This window comes from Malaclemys terrapin, chromosome 8, assembly GCF_027887155.1.
Source record: "Malaclemys terrapin pileata isolate rMalTer1 chromosome 8, rMalTer1.hap1, whole genome shotgun sequence".
Classification (NCBI taxonomy): domain Eukaryota; kingdom Metazoa; phylum Chordata; order Testudines; family Emydidae; genus Malaclemys; species Malaclemys terrapin.
Genome location: NC_071512.1, coordinates 107,444,983 through 107,467,820, shown reverse-complemented (window position 1 = coordinate 107,467,820; position 22,838 = coordinate 107,444,983). Strand labels below are relative to the sequence as shown.

The 22,838-nt window shown below is 45.5% G+C and overlaps 1 protein-coding gene across 3 annotated transcripts in view; it reads right to left on the bottom strand.

Moving 5' to 3' along the window:
* Nucleotides 1-22,838, bottom strand: part of EIF2B3 (eukaryotic translation initiation factor 2B subunit gamma) — a 145,794-nt gene that overhangs the window by 26,285 nt on the left and 96,671 nt on the right. For all 3 annotated transcript variants that reach the window (XM_054037777.1, XM_054037778.1, XM_054037776.1), the window contains exons 7-10: nucleotides 10,051-10,178; nucleotides 6,717-6,907; nucleotides 2,423-2,503; nucleotides 1,544-1,692 (exon numbers count right to left, since the gene is read on the bottom strand). In XM_054037777.1, coding sequence (XP_053893752.1) covers nucleotides 1,544-1,692; nucleotides 2,423-2,503; nucleotides 6,717-6,907; nucleotides 10,051-10,178 — 549 coding nt within the window. The remainder of the gene's footprint in view (nucleotides 1-1,543; nucleotides 1,693-2,422; nucleotides 2,504-6,716; nucleotides 6,908-10,050; nucleotides 10,179-22,838) is intronic.

Below are 22,838 nucleotides of genomic sequence, written 5' to 3'. Positions count from 1 at the left end.
TGAAATGACTGTGTATTTCTATTAAAGACTAAATGCCTGGCAGTGATGTACCATACTTGCTTACCTGTAATTTAGCTCTGTAACAGTAGTATTCTCCACAGACCCAACATCCTTTGGTTTTTTGTTTTCAAGCATGTGACCGTGAGAGCCAACTTGGCATTTTTTAAGGGTTTGACTTCTCCCACAAGGACCCTCAGCAAACCTCATGGCATGAAGGAGCAGGGAATTAATAAAGGCCTGTATAGACTCTAATGAGCAGTTTCTTTTCCACTGACACCCATAGGAAGCCGGCTTGTAAGAGGAGGGGGGAACTTTCAGGCAGCAACTGGTTAGTCATTTTCCCCTCACTGAAGAGTCAAGGGATGTTTCAGTAGCACAACACAAACAAGTGGGATAAATATCATCTACCTTGGACACTAGGAGCAGAGCGAGCGCCTCCCTGAATATATAACACACATCATACAAATCAATGTTTACATGCACCTAGGTCACTTCTCAAAGACCCTCATGAGAGAACAGGAGCCCCAGAACGTGTGTGTATTGGGGGGCAGGGGGAATCTGTGGAAGATAAGTCTGGGAATCATTTGATGACTGGGCTGATTCTTCTTCCGATCTGCGAAGCAGATCCTCTCATGAAGAGGACGTTGCAAGTAATGACTGATTTTCCAGGTTTGGGAAGCACTGAGGCAGGATGAAAGATCAACTAGCTTCAAAACTGTTCATTTGTATTGGTTTAATCTTTTACAGTTTGCAAGCCCTTCCAGCATGCCAGGCTAACAAATTAATGAGGCTAACGAGTTAACGAGTCTGCTTCTATCCTGCCATAGTGACCAGCTAGAATTTTAATGGTGTCAAGACAGAGGAGGTCTCATTTTTAAACATCCAAGTATCAGTGGTGACTGTTTGTGTGGATACCTCTTCATTAGCTAGGGTCTCCTACACAAAGAACCTCTACCGGATGACAGATTTCCTTTTGGGAAAGCTTATTTATTTGCCCTGTTTTCCAGCAACCGTAATGCTAATGTAAAGATTCAAGATGACAATGAAAAGACCTAAGAGAATGCCAGTGGAGGCTCTCAAAATACCAAGCCCGTAGGAAGATGTTTATTGGTAAATGTGGAATTTTTTAAAATCAGCAGCTTTATAGGAGTATGCAGATATTTATACCAAAAATCTTAAAGTCTAAGCCATTAAAATAAGCCTTCAGTACTGGAAGGATTCGACCCAACCTCATACAGACGAGTGAATCCATTCCATCTATATGACTTAAAATAAGTTGTGCAGATGACAGGCTCTCCAGAAGGATGGGATGGAATTAATCCTCCCCATCTGGACCCCTCTAGTTAACTCTCTCCCTTGTTATTAGCGTCCTACTGATACTACACAAAACTTATTTCTGATTCATTCTTACATCCCACAAGAGATGAGAAACTAGCTTCTTCCTGAGACCAATTGCCATTGCCAGGCCAGCCAGCAGCCCAGTGCCTTTCTACGAGAGGGAAACAAACAGCTTAGGACAGGGAGATACAGAGAAGTAACATACCCTTCCTCAATGGTGACAGAGTTCATGATGATGCAGTTAGTTATTTTAACTCTGTCTTTTATGGTGCATGTGGAGCCGATGATGGAGTGTTTAATGGATGTCTTCTCTCCAACCTGTGTGGATGAACCAATGATGCTGTCAGATCCAACCTAGAGGGGAACAGAGTGGAAACTTAGTCAAACCACCATGGCTGTATATTAAGTTATCCCCAAAGTCAATGTTCTTCATATAGGATCTCTATCAAAAAACATGACTTCAGTATACAGAGCTGTGTAAGTCTTAGACATGAAGGCAAGGACCTATGTGAGTAGTCCTATTTAAGTCAGTGGGACTATTTGTGTGAGTTCAGAGCTCACCAAAGTGGGCCCAAAGCTTAGGGGTTTAGGGCTGGGATTCAGCAAAAATACTTTAGCTAAGAGCCAGCACTAAAATATTAAACCCCGCTAAGCTTGCTGGCCTTTGGAAAGCCAACGGATTGTCTATCATCATCTGCCAAACCTCACATCAGCCTGCTGGGGGACAAGACGCTGCAGTGGTTTTGGGTAAAATTTGTATAGTATCAAACAGTAGAGTACAAACAGTAAAACATGTTTTTAATGAATAAAGACTGAAGGGCAGGAACTGATGGACAAGGACACGTGGGTGTTTTGGGTTGTTTTCCATTACTTGGTTTGACTCAGTAGTATTTAGAATACGCAGCTGAAGAGAATACACATTCGGGACATTTTATTTTGCGTTCAGTCATATCTCAGCTCAGTGCTTTAGAACCTCGGCTACATTTTTGAGACAGAAGTTGAATTACAAGAGGCAGCTCTTGAAATTAAGGCCTAGCAGATAGTTCCACCTCCCCTCAAACATTCTGCAGGAACAGTCACTCACCAGGCCTCTGTCCATGACTTGAGCGGACACATGAACCAATGGTTCTTCTGGACACAGAAGAGTAGATAACAGCTTAGGAACCTGGAAGAGGAGATCCCAAGTCACAGGTGAACAAGCTAATGACACATCAGTATATTACATGGACAAATCCAAGCAGGCTTATGTTTCACGGCACTTCGGTATATAGTGTAAACATGCTCATTTACAGAAGACATCATTTTATCACCTGTGGTTTATGCTTGCAACAGATGCCTGGTAGTTACCCTCTTCACTCCATAGGAGAAGAGAGCCGGCACTGTACCAGTCCAGTCTAGTAGTAGGTCTCTTCTTTGCACACCCTGCTCTAGTCAAGAATCAGCAGCAAGCTGCCAGGCTCCCACAGAACTCGAAGGACACGCAGTATTTGAGTTCGGACAGAACGTAACTCAGCATGCTTTAATACAACACAGACCTATACAGGACACATTACACAACCGAGTACTCTGCCATCCTAGGATGACTAAGTGAAAGCATTTAGTAGAAGGGAGCTAGCTGAAGCACAGGCAAGGGAGAAGAACTATTTCAGATGTGTGAGGGGAAAACACAAAGGTGATGAGGTGTCTGTTCCAGAGAGCAGAAGCGGCAGAGGAAAACGCGAGTTCTAGAGATGCAGACATAGCAGAGAAAGTAATAGAGAGAGACAAGGTCCAGGAAGTAGCCAGGGACAAATCCATGGAGAGTCATTTTGAACTGGCTCCTGAAATGAGTGGGGAGCTAGTGTTAAAGGAGGATGGGATAATCCCACCTTCCTCTTTGTGCAGGAGGGAAGGCAGGCTAGGGCATTCTGTACCCGCTGGAGTCAGCCTGGAGCAGGTGGGCACAGGAGATGACAGTGTGGCGGAGGACTGCAGCGGCGGGGCAGTGGGGCACACAGGCAATGCTGCAGAGGTGGCCAGGGGCAGATTGACATGCGAGATGCAGGAGGAGAACAGTTCAGGGTTGGGAATGATGCCACAGTCATGGACAATGAAAGGGCCATGTTGAGAAGAGAGCGGTCATGGGGCTGTGTTTCAGGATACTCAGGCTTCTTTCAAGATATTCGGGTGAGTGGAGCTGAGAGAAAGCCACATTCGGTTAAGACAGACAGAGGAGTGTGAGTAGCACCTTTGTGCGGACAATCAAGTATCACCTCAAGTGTGGCAGTGAAGGTAAAAGTAGAAGTACGATCACCAAAAGGGAGATGGTCGGTAAAGAAAAGCCGAAGGCAGAGGACTGAACCTCAGGAGATTCCATCAGGTGGGAGGTGTAGGGATCAGATAAAAGAAAATAACCCGTGGTCTCACAATTCGCAGTGGATTATGCAGAGATGATCAGCCCTCTCCCTTCTGACATGCTCTGATCACCAGAGAAAGAGTTCACAACGCTGGCTTTTAAACCGTCATAAGGGTTCAGCGTGGACCCCGCAATGAGACGAATGGCTAAGTTCACCCCTCTCAGAGAGAGGCAGACACTGCTGCATCTGTCACTCTTCACATCTTGAGGGTTGTCTCTGCCCCCGGCAGAGCTAGAGACGGAGCTGTTTGAAGGATGAAAGGTGAGATCCTGATGCATAAGACGCAGCCACTATTGAAAAGCAACAGCTCACTGAGCCATCCCAACAAGGCCAATTTTACCCCAGTGGTGCTGCCTCAGCCCAGGGATGCTGTCAGAGCTCGAGACACGGTAGTGCAGCCATGACAGACGGGATCCCAGAGAGAAATGAACAGCTAGGAAGTAGCCTGGAACAGTCCATTGTGTCAAAGGCTGTTCTGAGGTCTGGGAGATGAGGAGGGAGAGGCAGCCTTGATCAGCAGAAAGGAGGAGGTGGTTACAGAGATGAAGAATGATTTCTCATCTGTGGCCAGGGCGAAACCCAGATCGAAATCAGTCAAGGGTAGCACAGCACGGGAGGTGACCAGAATGATTAGAGAAGGCTACTAGCGCAAGCATTTTTGCTCTGAAAGGGAAGGCTAGTGATGGGGCCGGAGTTAGAGGGAGTGTCTGGGTCAAGGGAAAGTTTAATGTTTTGCTTTTAATTCATCTTAGACGGAAACTATTTCCTGCTATTGAAGGTAACTCCCCCTTGAACCCACTGCCCACACATTGGCTTCAGGCATCCAGCAACCCAGCTGGAAGTGAAACAATTCAGGTTCAGTGTCTCCTCCCCAGGAGGGCAATGGCTTAGAACCCTGCTCCTCTTCTGGCAGTAGCAGCACAGTGCAGTAGCCAGACTCCTGCCTTCTTAACACACGGCTGGCTTTGAGCTGCCAGTAGCAGCCTTAGAGAGAAGGCATCAGAACGGTCTACAAAGCCCAAGAGGGGAGCAACGGAGACTCAAAGGGTCCTCAGAGCAGAACAACAGAATAGAGGTGAAAACCACAGATAAAATGAAGGGTGCATCTTTTACCAGCAGTGGTAAGAGAAACAAAATGCAGCAAGACTGAGGACAAGAGCTCCTTTTCCAGGGCTCCCGCAGAGGTTCCTTAGGAACCTTACCATTCTGGAAAGTTAAAAATTCAAGGAAAATCTTCTGCAACATTGCAGGTCCCAAAGTGAATTCAAAGCACTAACTTTACGTACCACCCAGGAGCAAATGCATTTCCAGCACTGACCAAAATGTAGAATATTTAGGTTAAAAAAACCCCAAACCACATGGAGCCTGACTGGCTCAACTCAATAACTTTTCACTCAAGCGGCTGCTGCCAAATGCACATGCTCACTTCCACTAGCAAGTGGTGCTCTCCCTTAACCCTTCCAACCCACTTGTCCTGGGCTTATAACAGAACTCGCTCGCTGCCCTCTGTCAGCAGCACTGTGCCCTTTCTACCTTCCGTGTGCTCGACTACGGGCACCAAAACAGCTCCTCCCCACCCAGCGCATGCAGAGCCTTTAAGTCCACAACTCCTGGGTTCGTACCAGTTCTGCCCTGCCCCCAGCTATGGTTGGCATTCATTCACCCATCCATTCCAATGAGATACCACAACTGGAACCAGGAGGCAGAGACAGGACTGGCCACCCCCAGGAATACCAATCCAGCCCCTTCATCTCCCAACCACAGTCCCTGGTTCCTCCCCTGCAGCATCCCTCCAGTCCTCGCCAGCCTCCCCAAACGCCAAAGAAATCGGCCAGTCCTGATTGCACACACCCAAGGCCAGCTCCAGACACCAGACGAGCAAGCTGGTGCTTGGGGCGGCAGCTTGTAGGAGGCGGCATTCTGCCCAGTCCTAGGGCGGCACGGTTGTTGTTCCGCTCCGGCCGCCCTGTAGGGGGCAGTGGCATGGAGGACAGGAGCGTCCTGCAGCAAGCCCGGCAGGGCAGCCCACGTCCTTCCCTCCTAGCCGACCGGAGCGGTGTGGAGCCCTCCCGGCAGGGGGAATGGCTCCTCCCCCCGCTAGCCAGGGCACATCTGCAGGTCAGGGAGTCCCCCTGCACCCTGGCTCCGGCCACGCCCCAGGGTTTTTTTTTTTTTTGCTTTGCTGTTCTGGCCGCCGCGTTTTTTTGTTTTTTGTTTTGCTTGGGGCGGCCAGAAAGCCAGAGCCGGCCCTGCACACACCCCATCACTTGATAGGGGAAGTGAGGATGTGTACGGTTTGGCAAAAAAATGACATCCTAAGGGGGTTAAAGCTTTTACTCCTCAGGTCATGAACACCTGCTACTAACGCCACTCTCTCTTTAACCCTTCCCTTTGGTCCCATATTTAATGAGGCTCTATATCAGGGTAAGTGTGAACTGGAATTGTGACTGATCGATGTTATCTTCTCTGTCAGCTGGAGTGCCCTGCGTTACATTATTTACCCTGGACAGAAACCTGCTCAAGCAATGGTACATTTAGAATGGAAGCTATTAGGCAGCCTAAATATGCGGGTTGCTATCTGCGCCCCCCAATAACAATCACATTTGTTTTCATCCGTAGCTCTCAGGGGTGGGTATCATCATCCCCAGCTTACAATGAGGGGAAGTGAGGGGCAGAAGGTTTACATGACTTGCCCGAGGTTGCCCAGCGAGTCAGAGGTACAACTGGGACTAAACCCCAAGTCGCATACCCTCTGCAGCTGACCATGCTGCGTTGCCCTATGCTGCTAAAAGGGGTGATGTGCTCGGTCAGCAGCTGGATACTGGAAGCAGTCCCCGTGCAATCCTCACTAAAAGGAGGGGTGTCGCTGATGAAGCTATCCCTACAGATAACATTACACTCACACTCGCGCACACTCACACTCGCGTGCACACACACACACACACACACAAGTCCAATACACAATTTTTATATTTTCCTTACCTGTCTGTTTGCTTCAATGTATAACCCAAGAGTGTTCACTCGGTAGCAGAGCCCCTCTTTCATGATATGGACGTAGCAACGCACTCTTCCTCCGTGCAAGGCTTCATTCAGATCTATGCTGTGACCATTCCAACATGATTTATCAGGAGCAAATTCCAGCAAGCTATCACCCTTCATGTAACTGTAGATGTCTGCAGAACATACACATGCAATGTGAGACAGGCTTCACAGAGATAGCAACTCTCTCCACAGAAGGGTTCTAGACCCAGCAGTTTTAAAATATCCTTGGGGAGGGGAAACCTGTCCAGGGCCATCACCTGAGTACTTTACAATCATTAAGGATTTTCTCCTGTGCAGTAGGGAAGTGTGACCATCTCCATGTTACAGCTGAGGAACTGGGGCCCAGGGTAGGTTAAGTGACTTGCCTATGGTCATCCAGAAAGTCTGTGGCTGACCCGGAACAGAAGCCAGGGCTCAAATCCCAGTCTAGTGCCCTACCCACTGGCCATCTTTTCACAATTACATTGATTTGCACTGTGGCACAGGAAGAAAAACACAGAGCCAGAATCTGGTTGACTCACTGATTACAATGGAGTTACTCCTGATTTACACCAACATAAGGGAGATCAGGATAAACCCCATAATGCATCCTCCTGTCCCAGCGGGGAAGAAGCCTGCATCTCAGAAACTCCCCTGCGATGCCCAAGGAAATTTGATTTTCCAACCCCTGAACAAGGGGAAATCCAGAAAGCACACCAAGAAATCTTGGGGTTCTAGGTCTTTAAAAACAGCGAGCAAACAAAACAGGGAATAATTTTGGTTTTTTAGGTCGCTTGAAATGACATTAGCCAGTCGTAATATGTTTGACTTTGCAATGACGGGTTAGAGACAGAGCTCTGTAGGCCACTCCGCTACATGCTAGCCCCACCTATGACCAGGAGCGTTTGCCTACATCTCCTCTTGCCCAACAAAACAAAGCAAGAAAATAATCCTACCCCTGCCTTTACATTCTAAATCCCAGAGGTCATATTTCCCAGCCCACTGCTTGCGTCGGTTCTACAGGCCCCACCACGACAAGCGCCAAGCTGTTCACCTGGAATAAGCCAGCAGGACACAGCTAAGTGTTGGTTGGATAGCAGCCTAGCTCTGGGGCCGTGGAGGGAGCGTAAGAAAACGTGCTCATGAGAACAGAGGCAGCACTGCCTCTCACCCCACACTGAGTATGGCTTTTTGGGTTGGGGACTGAGGTGACTGACGGGACAGGGTGCAGCATTTTACCCCAGTACTATCCGGAAATGTACAGATTAAAATAGCCTACTACAATCTTTACTGTCATGTGGGCTTGGGAGAAAACTGCGGAGACGAGCCAGCCAGAGACCCCAGCCAGAAGGGGCGGAAGCAGCCAAACCAGGGACCTTTGGCCATTCAGAGAACTTTCTATAGCTTTGACTGGACTTTGCCCTGGGCTAATTGGCTGTTTTTTGTCAACTCTCCCACTCTTGACCTCTGCTTCAGTGCACACCTGCCCCTCTTATCCTCTTCTCCCTTTCCCCCTGCCAAAGACCATAAGAACGGCCATACTGGGTCAGACCAAAGGTCCATCTAGCCCAGTCTCCTGTCTTCCGACAGTGGCCAATGCCAGGTGCCCCAGAGGGAGTGAACAGAACAGGGAATCATCAAGTGATCCATCCCCTGTCGCTCATTCCCAGCTTCTGGCAAACAGAGGCTAGAGACACCATCTCTGCCCATCCTAGCTAATAGCCATTGATGTATCTATCCTCCATCAATGTACCTAGTTCTTTTTTGAACCCTGTCTTGTCCTTCACAACATCCTCTGGTAGAGTTCCACAGGTTGACTGTGTGTTGTGTGAAAAAATACTTCCTTTTGTTTGTTTTAAACCTGCTGCCCATTAATTTCATTTGGTGACCCCTAGTTCTTGTGCTATGCGAAGGCGTAAATAACACTTCCTGGTTTACTTTCTCCACACCCATCATGATTTTATAGACCTCTATCAGATCCCCCCTTAGTCCTCTCTTTTCCAAGCTAAAAAGTCCCAGGTCTTATTAATCTCTCCTTATATGGCAGCCGTTCCATACCCCTAATCATTTTTGTTGCCCTTTTCTGAACCTTTTCCAATTCCAATATATCTTTTTTGAGATGGGGTGACCACATCAGCACACAGTATTCAAAATGTGGGCGTACCATGGATTTATATAGAGGCAATATGATCTTTTCTGTCTTATTATCTATCCCTTTCTTAATGATTCCCAACATTCTGTTCGCTTTTTTAACTGCCGTTGCACACTGAGTGGATGTTTTCAGAGAACTATCCACGATGACTCCCAAGATCTCTTTCTTGAATGGCAACAGCTAATTTAGACCACATCATTTTATACATATAGTTGGGATTATGTTTTCCAAAGTGCATTACTTTGCATTTATCAACATTGAATTTCATCTGCCATTTTGTTGCCCAGTGATCCAGTTTTGTGAGAGCTTTTTATAACACTTTGCAGTCTGCTTTGGACTTAACTATCTTGAGTAGTTTTGTATCATCTGCAAATTTTGCTACCTCACTGTTGACCCCCTTTTCCAGATCATTTATGAATATGTTGAATAGCACTGGTCCCAATACCGGTCTCTGGGGGACACCACTATTTACCTCTCTCCATTCTGTAAACTGACCATTTATTCTTACCCTTTGTTTCCTATCTTTTAACCAGTTACCAATCCATGTGAGGACCTTCTCTCTTATCCCATGACAGCTTACTTTGCTTAAGAGCCTTTTGTGAGTGACTTTGTCAAAGGCTTTCTGAAAATCTAAGTACACTATATCTCCCCTGTCCACATGCTTGTTGACCTCCTCAAAGAATTCTAGTAGATTGGTGAGGCATGATTTCCCTTTACAAAAACCATGTTGACTTTTCCCCAACAAATTATGCCCTTCCATTTTCTTTCCATTTAGCTTATCCCCTCTTAAGTAACCCCTAATCCCTCTCCCCAGAAGAATGGAACTAACATGACATTTACCACCATCACACTATTCACCCTGCTTGTATGTTCCACCTCTTCCCTAAGCCTGCACCTGTCTCGTCTGTTTAGACTGTAAGCTCTACGGGGCAGGGACCGTCTACCACTTTGTGTTAGTGCAGTGGTTCGCACAGTGCTGCTTCACTCTTGCCTGATCCTTAAGCATTACCATAATAAGCATGTTGAATACATAAAAAAGAAAAGGACCTACTGATGTAGACAAACTCTGGAGTCTATCCAGTAGCTCAACTGCAGCATAAATGATTCAAGATCTTCATTAAACCGGGTGATTCTTGCACTCACCTAATGACTTTTGATCCTTCTTTTGATCCTGCTCTTTGTTGTCCTGTCCTTGTCGTAATGATGTAGGAGAGGAAAACTGTTTCCTAACTAGATATGGAATCAATTCACTTCGGATAGATGTTAACGACCTAGGAAAAAACAATGTCCACAAATGAAATCAATGAACATTAAGTGCTGCCATCCATTTGATTTCTTCACAGAAGATCTACCAGACATTTTGCAAGTTGTTTATTTAGCAGAAATAAAAATGCCAGATGCTCAAGAGCATCTGGTACCCAGACAGCTTCCATTAAACGTGTGCTTTCTTACTATATATGAATCTAGAAGGGACTTCACTCAACTTTCTTTGCGAGATGGGGAATCAAAACAACCTTCTGACCTTCCCAGCAAATTCCTCGTTTCTCTAACTTGAGTCCCTCAGGTCTGCAAAGGGAGTGTGAAACACTACTGGATCACAATGGTGATGCTTGGAACCCACTGTGCATGGCTGCAAACGACAACACAAAGTGGGGCCAGGAAAATAAGAGAATCCAGCGTCTGCTGCAACGCCCTTCTCAGGGAAAACCAATAAAGAAACTACTTGTTGAACAGTGAAACATTCAAGAATATTTGAAATACTCAATCCTTAAATGAAAACAATGAATCACAAGCCATAACGGTGTCCTGTTCCATTGCACATCTGAAAACCCAAAGAACATTTTCAGACTTATTTCTTTAACCAAAGGAAGTTTAGCACATATCTTAACAAGTTCAGGAATGAGGTGTCATATTCTTTAAGGGCCTCAATCCAACAGCCACGGAAGTCAATGGACGGGGTCCCACTGACTTTACTGGGCATCTGCTCTTTTTGTCTTATGTACTTATCTGGCCCCAGTATCAAAGAAACTCAGCACCTCACAATCTTTTGTTGTATTTACCCTCAAAACCTCATCCCCTCTGAGGCCAGCCAGGGCTGTTATCCCTATTGTACAGATGGGGACTGAGGTAGAAAGAGATGAAGTGACTTGCCCAAAGGGATACAGGCAGTAAGTGGCAGACCAGGAGTACAGCCAGGTCTCCAAAGTCCTAGGCTAGTGCCCTCCACTGGACTACTCCTTTGCTTTTATACAACAAATAAAGCCTGCGTCCCCCCCACTCCCAGGAAGGCCAATGCCGTGCCTATTACACATGAGCTTGGAAGGCTACTATTTTATTGGAGAGTTAAATTTGGAAGATCATTTGAAGTTGCAATAAAAAGTGTCTGAAAATAACACACATGGAATCATTGATGTACTATGTGAGGAATAGCAGCCTGTGGCCTATAACTTCCTTACATTGGGTCTGAAACCAGTTTTATTGTTATTGCTTCATTACTTGAACAATATGCATTTTGTTGCTGGCCTGTTAATTATTTAAAGGCTGGGAAAGCCATTCAGCAAACTAATCCAACTTGACCTATACAAAGGGGATTGTATAACTTCTGTAACGTATGAGGAAAGGTTAAAAGAAACAAATATGTATAGCTTGGTTAAATGATAGCAGGGGATATCCATAATCAGCAGAAGGGTGCAGACATCAGAGAAAGAAAGTGGGTACCCAGGGCAGAACTAGGAGTTAACTATGGATTCAATTAAAGGAGGAATTATTTAGGTTGAATATTAGGAAAATGCTTTCTGGGCAGTGAGATCTATTAGACATCAGAACAGACTCTCAAGTGGTGGAAGTCCTGAAAAATATGCAGCACAGAACAATCCCGCACCAGTATCCTCTGCAATGTGTGACACTGGAACGGGTTTGGGAACCAAAAAGGACTTCTCCATCTGTAGCTTCCCTGGGCAAGTTCAGATTAGATCATCAGACCTACCACAACGACCAGAACGAAGCCCTATCCTGGCACACTGACAACAGAGGTTGGAAGGCAATGTTTATGTTATATATCCTGCCCTGTAATTTTTTAGGTTTTGCATATGGAACCATCTGAACCATCCCAAATCTAACCCTTTGATCGTCTCACTTCTGTCCTGAGCAAGAGCCCATGTGCTCTATCCGGCAATCTGTCCTTAAACAACATAATTATATATCATCTTGAGGTAGCCATATTTCAGGAACTAATGAAGCAAAACTCTTCGTTCTTTAATCACAAAATCTCTCACCGCTAACCATTTACAGACTCTCTGTGCCATGGTCTCCTAGTCCTGCATTCTGACATACGTGTGGGTATGCAGATGGGCAGTTTACTAGCTTAAAATGTTTGCCTTCAGCTGTGCCATTCAGCAACGATTTCCTGCTTGGGTTTTCTACTCTGTCCAAAACCGACAATCATGTTTTTCCCTCAGAGGTTGGCCAGGGCATTTATGGGATCCATTACCTATAAAATATCTGAGTATTTGGCACAGTCTTAAACAGTCTGAAGCAGAGAACAACACAACAGAGTAGGACGCGAAAGAGGTGGAAATGGGGAAAGAAAGTTTTGCCCTACTTTGGATGTTTTATTCTTTCCTGGCCATACTTTTACAGTCTTCCCAGCATTCTCTGAAATGCTATCCATATTCCTCACTTACAAGGTGGGCCTAACTCCGGTCACCTATCGAATATCTCACTCTCACACTGCTTAAACAGGATTTAATGGAACTGTTACAGGGAACCTGCTTTTGGAAGGTCTTAAAATATTAGCAGAGAGGCATTTGGTAATCAAGATTTGGAAATTTCTCTTGACATGTTTTGCAAATGTGGCTACTCAAAGTGACCATGTAAGAACATTTTTTGAGAGTCTGAAAGGTGGCAAACAAACATCTGGGTGAGGCAAGAATGAAGGTGAGGAATGAGAGACAGAAGGATTAGGTCTGAAAAACCTTAATCAGGGGAAAAAATTAACAAGAATTTGGGAGGAGGCCAACTGGCCTGCACATAGATTCAGGAAAATTAAAGAAGAAAGGGTTTCTGGCCCAGCGCTATAAAAAATATTCTTGTAATAATAAAATCCTAAAGAGCAGTTACAAGAGCCTATGTAAAGAGTCAGAGAAGAAAGGATAAGCTTGTTAAATCTGGGAAAAGGAGTCTCTCCTATTCTATCACCATGCGTCTGTATCAGTACCGCCCTGACTCAAACCCCAAGGAAGGCCGAAACACACGATGAAAATGACATAAGGAAACCTCTACTATTTCCAGAGTGAAGAAGTGAGGGGTAATGCAAAGTTAAGGGAAAAAGCCTGTCAAGAGCCATGGCTGGATGACTGTGTTCTAACACCCAACAGAAAAAAATGGGGGATAAGAAGCAGATGTACCTGCTTTTAAGAAACATTTGCTAAAACAAATGGACTTTCATAAATTGTAATTAAAGTAACAAGCCATTTTCATCTTCCATTCCCTACGATTTTATTTTTAAATGTTCATATCTGTCTGCTTTCATCTCGGCAAAAAGTAGGATTTCAATATAGCTGCCCAAGTGTTAGGGTACAAAATTAATTTGAACTTATTCTATTCGAATTTTCGGAAGCAATTTTATACATTTGGTGTTGTGTGTCCCCACTAAAGCGCGTGAATTTGGCGGAGTGCGTCCACAGTACCAAGTCTAGCACTGAATGTCGGAACGATGCACTGTGGGAAGCTATCCCACAGTTCCCGCCACCTATTGGAATTCTGGGTTAAGCTCCCAGTGCATGATGAGGCAAAAACATTCTCGTGGGTGTTTCTGGGTGTGTGTCGTCACTCGCTCCTCCCTCGGTGAAAGCTACGGCAGACGCCATACTGCCAGCAGACGGTGCAGTACAGTGCACCGCCTGTCTCCTGGCACTATGAATCCACCTCACATGTCCTCTCGTCTTTCTATCTACTCTTTTATCTAACCATTTCCCACCTTTTTTTGGCTACCGTGAACTGAGCAGCACAGCTTCTGCCGCAAACTCTGCTCTCCTGCTCTTGCATTGCTAGCTAATTTTTCCATGTTGTCAGTCCTGGGCTCCCATGGAAGCTACAGAAGGCAACAATTCCCCGCCGTTTTTCGGCCATCGTGAACTGAGCCGCACAGCTTCCGCCACAAACTCTGCTCTCCCGCTCTTGCAGCTCTAGCGAGCTTCCCGACTCCGTGAAAGCTACAGACGACAACCATTTACCGCCTTTTATTGGCCATCTTGAATCGAACAGCTCTCCTACATTTTGCGCCCTTTTTCTAGAATTACCTGTGCAGGCGCCATAGCGTGGCAAGCATGGAATCCGCTCAGATCTCCGCTACAGTTTTGACCATTGTAAATACCTCGCGCATTATCCAGCAGTACGTGCAGTACCTGCAAAACTGGGCGAGGAAGCGACAACTGTGCGATTACTGTACTGATGAGGACATGGACACAGACGTTCCTAGAAGCATGGCATGTGGCGATTGGGAGATCATGGTGGTGTTGGGCCAGGTTCATGCCGTGGAACGCCGATTCTGGGCCCGGGAAACAAGCACAGACTGGTGGGACCGCATAGTGTTGCAGGTCTGGGATGATTCCCAGTGGCTGTGAAGCTTTCGTATGCGTAGGGCCACTTTCATGGAACTTTGTGACTTGCTGTCCCCTGCCCTGAAGCGCAAAGACACCAAAATGAGAGTAGCCCTCACAGTGGAGAAGTGAGTGGCCATAGCACTGTGGAAGCTTGGAACGCCCGACAGCTACCAGTCAGTCGGGAATCAGTTTGGAGTGGGCAAATCTACTGTAGGGGCTGCTGTGCTGCAAGTAGCCAACGCAATCATTGACCAGCTGCTATCAAGGGTAGTGACTTTGGATAATGTGCAGACCATTGTGGATGGCTTTAATGCGCTGGGGTTCCCTAACTGTGGCGGGGCGATAGACAGAATGCATATCCCTACCTTGGCCCCGGCACACCGGGGCGGCCAGTACGTAAACCACAAGGGATACTTTTCCATGGTGCTGCAAGCACTGGTGGATCACAAGGAACGTTTCACCGACATCAACGTGGGATGGCTGGGAAAGGTGCATGACGCGCGCATCTTCAGGAACTCTAGTCTGTTTGAAAAGCTGCAGGAAGGGACTTGCTTCCCAGACCAGAAAATTACTGTTGGGGATGTTGAAAGGCCTATAGTTATCCTCGGGGACCCAGCCTACCCCTTAATGCCATGGCTCATGAAGCCTCACACAGGCACCCTGGACAGTAGTAAGGAGCAGTTCAACTATAGGCTGAGCAAGTGCAGAATGGTGGTAGAATGTGCTTTTGGATGTTTGAAAGCGCGCTGGCGCAGTTTACTGACTCGGTTAGATCTCAGCACAACCAATATTCCAGTTGTAATTGCTGCTTGTTGGGTGCTCCACAATATCTGTGAAAGTAAGGGGGAGACCTTTATGGCGGGTGGGAGGTTAAGGCAACTCGCCTGGTGGCCAATTTCGCACAGCCAGACAACAGGGCGATTAGAAGAGCGCAGCAGGGTGCACTGAGCATCAGAGAAGCTTTGAAAGCCAGTTTCATGACTGGCCAGGGTATGGTGTGACAGTTGTGTTTATTTCTCTTGAAGTTACCGGCCCCCTATATATATATGAAAGGAAATAAAGTCAAAATTGTTTAAAAATTGTTCTTTATTATTTGTTGCACAACACATTGAGAGAAATCAAGAAGGTAGACCGGTGGAGGGAGGGGTATTAGGTTAGGGGGGTGGAGAAGGGAAGGACAAGTCCAGAAACCAAATCAAAAGTTCGCATATGCCAGCTTTCTGCTGCTTGGGCAATCCTCTGGGGTTGAGTGTGTGGGTCCCCGTAGCCTCCCCCCTCCTGTTCTTGGGCGTCTGGGTGAGGAGACTATGGAACTTGGGGAGGAGGGAAGGCGGTTATACAGGGGCTGCAGTGGCAGTCTTTGGTCTTGCTGCCTTTCCCGCGTTAGATCCACCATACAGCGGAGCAGGTCAGTTTGCTCCCCCATGAGCTTGACTATAGCATCCTGCGTGCTCTCACTGTGCGCGTCCCTCCCTCTCTTCGTGTTCCTGTAATGCTTTATGGGACTCTGCAATTGTCTGCCTCCACGCATTCAGCTGGGCCCTATCAGTGCGGGAGGACTGCATGAGCTCGGCGAACATGTCGTCCTGAGTTCGTTTTTTCTGCCTTCGAATTTGGACCAGCCTCTGGAATGGAGTAGATAGGGGCCGCGTTGAAACATTTGCACCTGTTGGAGGAGAAAAAGGGAGGGTAGTATTTTAAAAGATACATTTCAGAGAACAAAGGGGACACTCCTTCTCAGTGAAACAGGCAATGCATAGTACACAGCACATGCTCTTTCTGTATAAGTTAGCATTTTGCCTCTTATACTGAAGTGCCTGCCACTTTGGTGTGAGTAAGCCAACACACACGGCCGGGCAACAGAATTCAGCTTGCAGGCAGCCTAGGGGCATGCAGGGTTCTGCTTCTTCTACATTCATTTCAATGCTTTCAAACTGCTGGGCCCCTTTTCCCATAGCAAGCAATGCCTGGTGGGTTTGCCATATAAAAGGAGGGCCTGCGGGGTCTCTGGGATGATCGCTTCACACAACACCACCACTCCCGTCCCCACCGTGTAGCTCTGATGAGGCTCTGAGCAGGAATAAGCCCTTTAAACTAAACGCGAACAGCCCAGCACGGCTGGGTTTCCCCCTACCCCGTGGTTCTGATCAGGCTCTCACTCACCAGAAGTATCTTCTCCAGGGTCATGGTCCGGGAGCCCGCCTTGGGAGTGGGGGGAGGCTATTGGCTCCAGCGTTAAGAATAGTTCCTGGCTAGGGGGGAAAATGGATTCCCCACTTGCCGCCTGTGCACTGTCCTTCTCCTCTTTGTCCTCCAATGACTCTTCCTCCTCGCTCCGTGCAACTCCTCCCTTGCAGGTGTCCACAACAGTGGTGGGGTAGTGGTGTCGTCACCCCCCCATAATTGCATGCAGCTCACGGTAGAAGCGGAATGTATGGGGCTGTGACCCAGAGCGCCCGTTCGCCTCCCTGGCTTTTTGGTACGCTTGCCTGAGCTCCTTGATTTTTGTACGACACTGCTCTGTGTCCCTGGAGTAGCCTCTTTCCGTCATGGCCCTGGAGACTTTAGCGTATGTATTTGCGTTCCTTTTTTTGGAACGTAGGTCTGCCATTACAGATTCGTCTCCACAACATGCAATGAGATCCAGTACCTCCCGTTTGGACCATGCTGGAGCTCGTCTGCGAATCCACGACTGTGTGATCTCCTGTGATGGTGGACTCTGCATGGTCGCCTGTGATGGTGGACTGTGCTGATGGTGACCAAACAGGAAATGAAATTCAAAAGTTCCCGGGGCTTTTCCTGCCCACCTGGCTAGTTGAGTTGAGAGTGTTGTCCAGAGTGGTCACAAGGGAGCATTCTGGGATAGCTCCTGGAGGCCAATAACGTCGAATTGCATCCACAATACCGTCAACCCGGGATTGCGATCTCGATGTAAGTGCTACTCAACTTGCCGAGGTGGAGGACAGAAATCGGATTAAAGAGCCCTTTAAATCGAAAAAACGGTTTCGTCGTGTGGACGGAATCTTTTTTTTCCCGAATTAACTTGGCTAATTCTGAAATAACAGACTAGTGTAGACCAGGCCTTAGAAATGCTGGTACTCTATCAAGTGTAAAGAGAGTGAACAAAATAGTGTTGCTCCAATCCCAGTGAGAACAATGGGAGATGGTGGTTCTTTTGAAAGGGGTCAATTCGGAATGACTCAAACTTTCAGTTATGAAAAATAACAGCCAAAAAATGACTATTAATCCCAAATATCTTCAAAAGCTATGCAACAGGCAGGCCAGGAGGAAGGGGGAAACAAGGGTGTATTCATGTGTGTTTGCAGGGTGATGTAGAAAGGAGAGGGGGGAAGCTGGGATGCATGGGCAGGGGAAATTTGGTGGTGTGTGGATAGGGGAACATATGGAGGTGCAGGAGACAAGTGGAATTTTGAGTGGTTTGTGTATGAAATCTTTAAAAAAAAAAGTCCAAACAAAACTACGTTAAAATGGAGTTAAAGTTGAGAGTAATATCAGTAACTTAGGTTAAACGATAATACCAGGATGTTGCAATGATCCCAAAACCAAGGCATTCTAAACCTAAGAAATGCACCATGAAAGTTAAACTTTAAAAAATCCAAACACATTAAGGTATGGAACTGAATCGTTAGAGCATCCAAATGACCTTAACTCTGCCCCCTGATGACACCATGGGCAGGGGGAGAGAATCCAATGTGGCTTTAAAAATCACTTTAATTTAATCAGGGTCCCACACACTAGAATGCCTTAATCATAATCGTATGATTTTTGCATGGTGTCACTATAGGACAGAGTTTAGGTTTCTGCTAGAGGAGAAACTTTTGGTTATGAAGAAGAGTAAGGAGAAAAATTATCATTAATTCCTCAAAATAGTACTCAAATAGTACTCAATAGTAGCCTTTGCACAAGATCTCCATGAGTTTTAGTTGTACAGGAAGTTAGAGGAGTCCATGACAGAGCAGAGTTAAGGTTGTTTGAGTGTCCCGATTGTGCTGTGCATTTCCAGACATTCTCTCCCTCTCCCTCTCTCTCACACACACACACACACACACACGAATCACTTCAAGCCACCAAATGCAGCCACCTCTTGGATGGAACATGGCAGCATTATAAAAGGAAGTGAAGAACAATGGATCCAGCTGAAGCAGAAGGTGGAGTTAAGGAGGCAGAATATGATCAGCTAACCTGGAATTTAGTCTGGGTTTGCTATAAAAAGTGTGATGTGATTTTTATTAACCAAAACTGGTTAGAACCTTGATTTCCTGTGTCACAATACTCCTTAACATTGTTAACAAAAAAATCACAAACCACATTGCCTATTTAAACACATCATTTGATGTATTCTCTCCCCCCCGCCCCTCCGAAAATGCATTAAGTCTAGGTGCTAGGATGGTGCCATTGGCTTGACCCGCAGCAGGAATGGAAGCACCCACAGCTCCACTGTGCTAGTTTTCACTTGCTGGAGAAGTTTGTAACAGAAGTGTCGGTCCCATTTACTGGCTGTCATTCATTTTTATTTTCCATGTTTAACATTAAACACCATAAAACAGTACTAATGAGAATTTTCATGTTAATACACCCCCCCCCTTTTTTTTTTTTTAAAGTTTATCTGTGAGGAAGCGTGAAATCTACTGTTGTTGCCAGGACCCACCTGTAAAATCTGTCATCCTTCTCCATGCGTTAGTTACTGGGAAGTGGGGATGGAGTGGGGGGTGTCTCACTTAGAATCAGCTATTTCCATAGGTGCAGACAGTGTTTATGATTCACAACCACAAAGCAGAAACTTGTTTGTGTTTTCCTTATCTAGCATTGTCCCTTTCTTTTTTAGCAGTATAATGTTGGCTCTTGTAGCGCTATGTAACGCAGTGGGTCAGATTCTGATCTCTGTTACCGGAGTGATTCCATTGACTTCGCTGCAGATAGTCCAGATTCACATCAAAAGTAGAATATGGCGCAATATTTCAAATCAGAACTTCTGGTTAAAGTTCAAAGTGTTTACATATACACAACTAAACAAATCCTACGGAATATTATAGCATCGACCAAAATGAGCTTTGCATGTTACACAGGATAATAAAGATCTAAGAAAAAGGGAAAGAGGAAAAAAATAGAAGGGTGGAAGAAGAAAGAGAAAAGTTAATGATGAAGCTTGTAGGTAACATAGTTCATGGTTCTCATCGTTTAAGGGATAAAGCCAAATAACGTTTAAAAATTCCATGTAAGCCAGGAGCTCTCTTGTTGAATCTCAATGTTATTTTCTCCTGATCCTTTGATGGAGATTAAAAATTTCCATGTGAATACAAAGAAAGAAACAACAGTTACTCTGAGATTTTCCCCCCAGCTTTGAATTTTCTAAACTAGAGCAGCAGCCACCATTCCCATCCCCTCCTCCCCCCACCACTCTCCCTTAAAGAAAAAAGTCAACTCACTTTGAAGAAAAAGACAAAACAAGGCCAGGGCAAGGAGGATTAGGGAAATGATATTTATATCATGGACCAAATTAAAATGTCAATGCAAGAGGCAGGCAAACAGCCCTTGCCATATAGACACGCCAGGCATGTTTCCTCAAGGAAATAGGAAAGAGATTTGAAAAGAGTTAATGCAGTCCTGAGTTAATACCACCTGCCTCAGACTCAACACCACTTAAAAGACAGTGTTTGGGTCCATTTCCCACAATGTGGTTTTAACGAGCACAATGGAAGAAGCAATTACAAGCCTTTTTCCCATCTCCTTATTGATTCAGGGCAAAAAACTCTGGAATTTCTGAGACATGCTAAGAATTTGGAGCTAGCAAATGTGGATTATATGCAGAAGGGAAAAAAAGTAGCAAAAATTAAACAGCATGATCGGGGGGGGGGGAGGGGTTTCTGCTGCGTTCTGCTATAAGACATATTTTGCCCCACGTCTCTCAACAACCTCTCTCCCTATTCATTTTTCTTTAACCTAGTGGTTCCCAAACTTTAACAACCTGTGAACCCCTTTCACTAATATGTCAAGTCTCGCAAACCCCCTCCTAAAAATGAATATTTCCAGGGCTTTTCTCCTTTACCGGAGTATAAATGATAAAAACAGTGATCTTGGAAATATAAAATCTGTTTTTGTGACATGCTTATTACACACTATTTATTATTATTATTATTTATCATTACAGTATTTTTATTACATTATGAAAACGGCAACACTCTTCCAAGATCTCACTTTCGTAGCTTGTATCACTTTGAATAAGCCTGTTATAAAACAAGGCTCCTATGTTTCATCAAGGAGTATCAGACGGGAAACAGCAGGAAGGTATTTAAGAAGCCAACTCAAAGAGCTCCTCCTACACAAGCATTCAGGTCTTGAGCAGTCCAGGCAAACAACGCACGTTACAACAAAGCTTAAACTTGTTCTTCATCATAATTTTAAAAACAATCCTAGCTGCCTATTTCATTTTAAAAACAGCTAAAAATATCCACCTCCCTTTCCATTTCTTATAAGGAGTCTTGGAGTTTAAATCTCCTGAGTGTGATAGAGATGCTTGCTTTGATCTGCTTAGCTCTTGGAAGTCCAGGGGCTCCGAGCTGCTGGCCCCATGCTGCCCGGGGTCCCTAAGACGAGCGCTCTCCGCCATTAGGGAATTTTTTCCCTGAGAACCCCCTGTAACATTTCCCGAACCCCAGTTTGGGAACCACTGTTCTAACCCAAGACTAATTTTAACCAATAAAAGAACAACTCCAAAGTAACCAGGTGGGCCAATAAACTGTTAGGCAGTTCCTTGTACCTCACCTAATAACCCACAGCATTAATCAGGGTACTGAACAAACATTAGTGCTTCTTTCATTTTTGTCCCTGTTTTGCTACAAAAATGTTTGATGCAAAGAGTAAATCTATATTTTTTAAAGCTCACGTTAATTAGGAAATTTGTCAGCATCTTTTATATTAAGGGAGCTAAAAATCCGCAAATGAGTCATGGAAACTTTGAGAAACATTCTGTTGAAAGACAATTCCTCCTGCCTGCTGCCATCCTTGTTGTCCCAGATTGTTGATAACTAGGACCTTCGGTTCTGACAAGTTGACCACCTGCATGTGACTCTTTCTACAGCCATCATTCAGCGTTCCTGCCTAGCCTCGGGCTTTTGACCTGAGACTGAAGTTTCTGAATTTCTCAAACCCCCAGAATGGCCTCTAAAATCTCAGGACTCTTGGTGGTGATGACTGGCCAGAGGGAGCACACATGTGTTGATTACAGACAGCACAACCTGAAAGTAGGGTGGACTAAATTATGGAAGCGATAGAGTGAAGGCAGGACAAAGCAAAACTGTTCTTGAGTTCCATCAATGTTTGGGTTCTCTTAGGCTAGTAGTCATATTCCCAGGGACCTTCTTTAGCCAAATAACATTAAGAGAACTAAGTAGCTTTCTAAAAAACAAACCATGGAAATGAAGATTCCTCTTAACTAAAAGCCCAAACCATTTGAAAGTATGCACACACACACACACACATATCCCCAGGATCACCCAAACACCCTTAACTCTGCCCACCTAGAGCCACCCAGAAAACAACAGGAACACCAGACAGCTCCAGGTTAACCAAATACTTTGCCTGGGAATGCCAACAGCTTTTCAGAATTGCTCTTTAATGGAAGTCTCTGCTGCCCTTGAAGGCCACCCAGGGAGTTTGGCAGTTCTCACCAACTGCTCAGTAATGGATCACAATCTTTCCCAGACAGCATCCCCTTCTTCTGCCAGATCAGCCCCACCTGCAGTTCCCTGCCAGCACCTCCCCCGCATCATGTGTATCTGAGCCACACACTGTCTGCAAACTGCCTGAGAGGCCAGGCTCAATTTGCAAAGTGTGCATCAAACAGAGGCTTTCTGATATTATGCCTAGACAACACGTGTGTAAACAACACACCAGTCAAACTGGTGTCTGTATATTAAAAAAATGGTGTATTATGTAAATTTAAGATACATATGTATACTTTTAGATAAATGTATAAAAAATACACTTTAAAAGATGTACCTATAGAATGTATACACTTCAAAATATAGACATATCTATAGTAAGTGGATAGATGTATATACATTTATTGTGAATTTTATATTCTCACAATATATGTCTGAGTTTCGTATTTTTGCAAGAGCACCAAAAATATCTCCGTAATCTCCACAAGCTAAGAAAGTACCTACTACTTGTGAAGAAGCCGTGGGCTTTGCCGGCAGTAGGTCATTTCCCAGTGCACTTGTCAGCTCTAGTGCGTCTCCCCATTGTTTCAGCTAACCCTGCCACAGAGCACTGATGTTTGACGTTTCTATAGAAATGGGTTTAGAG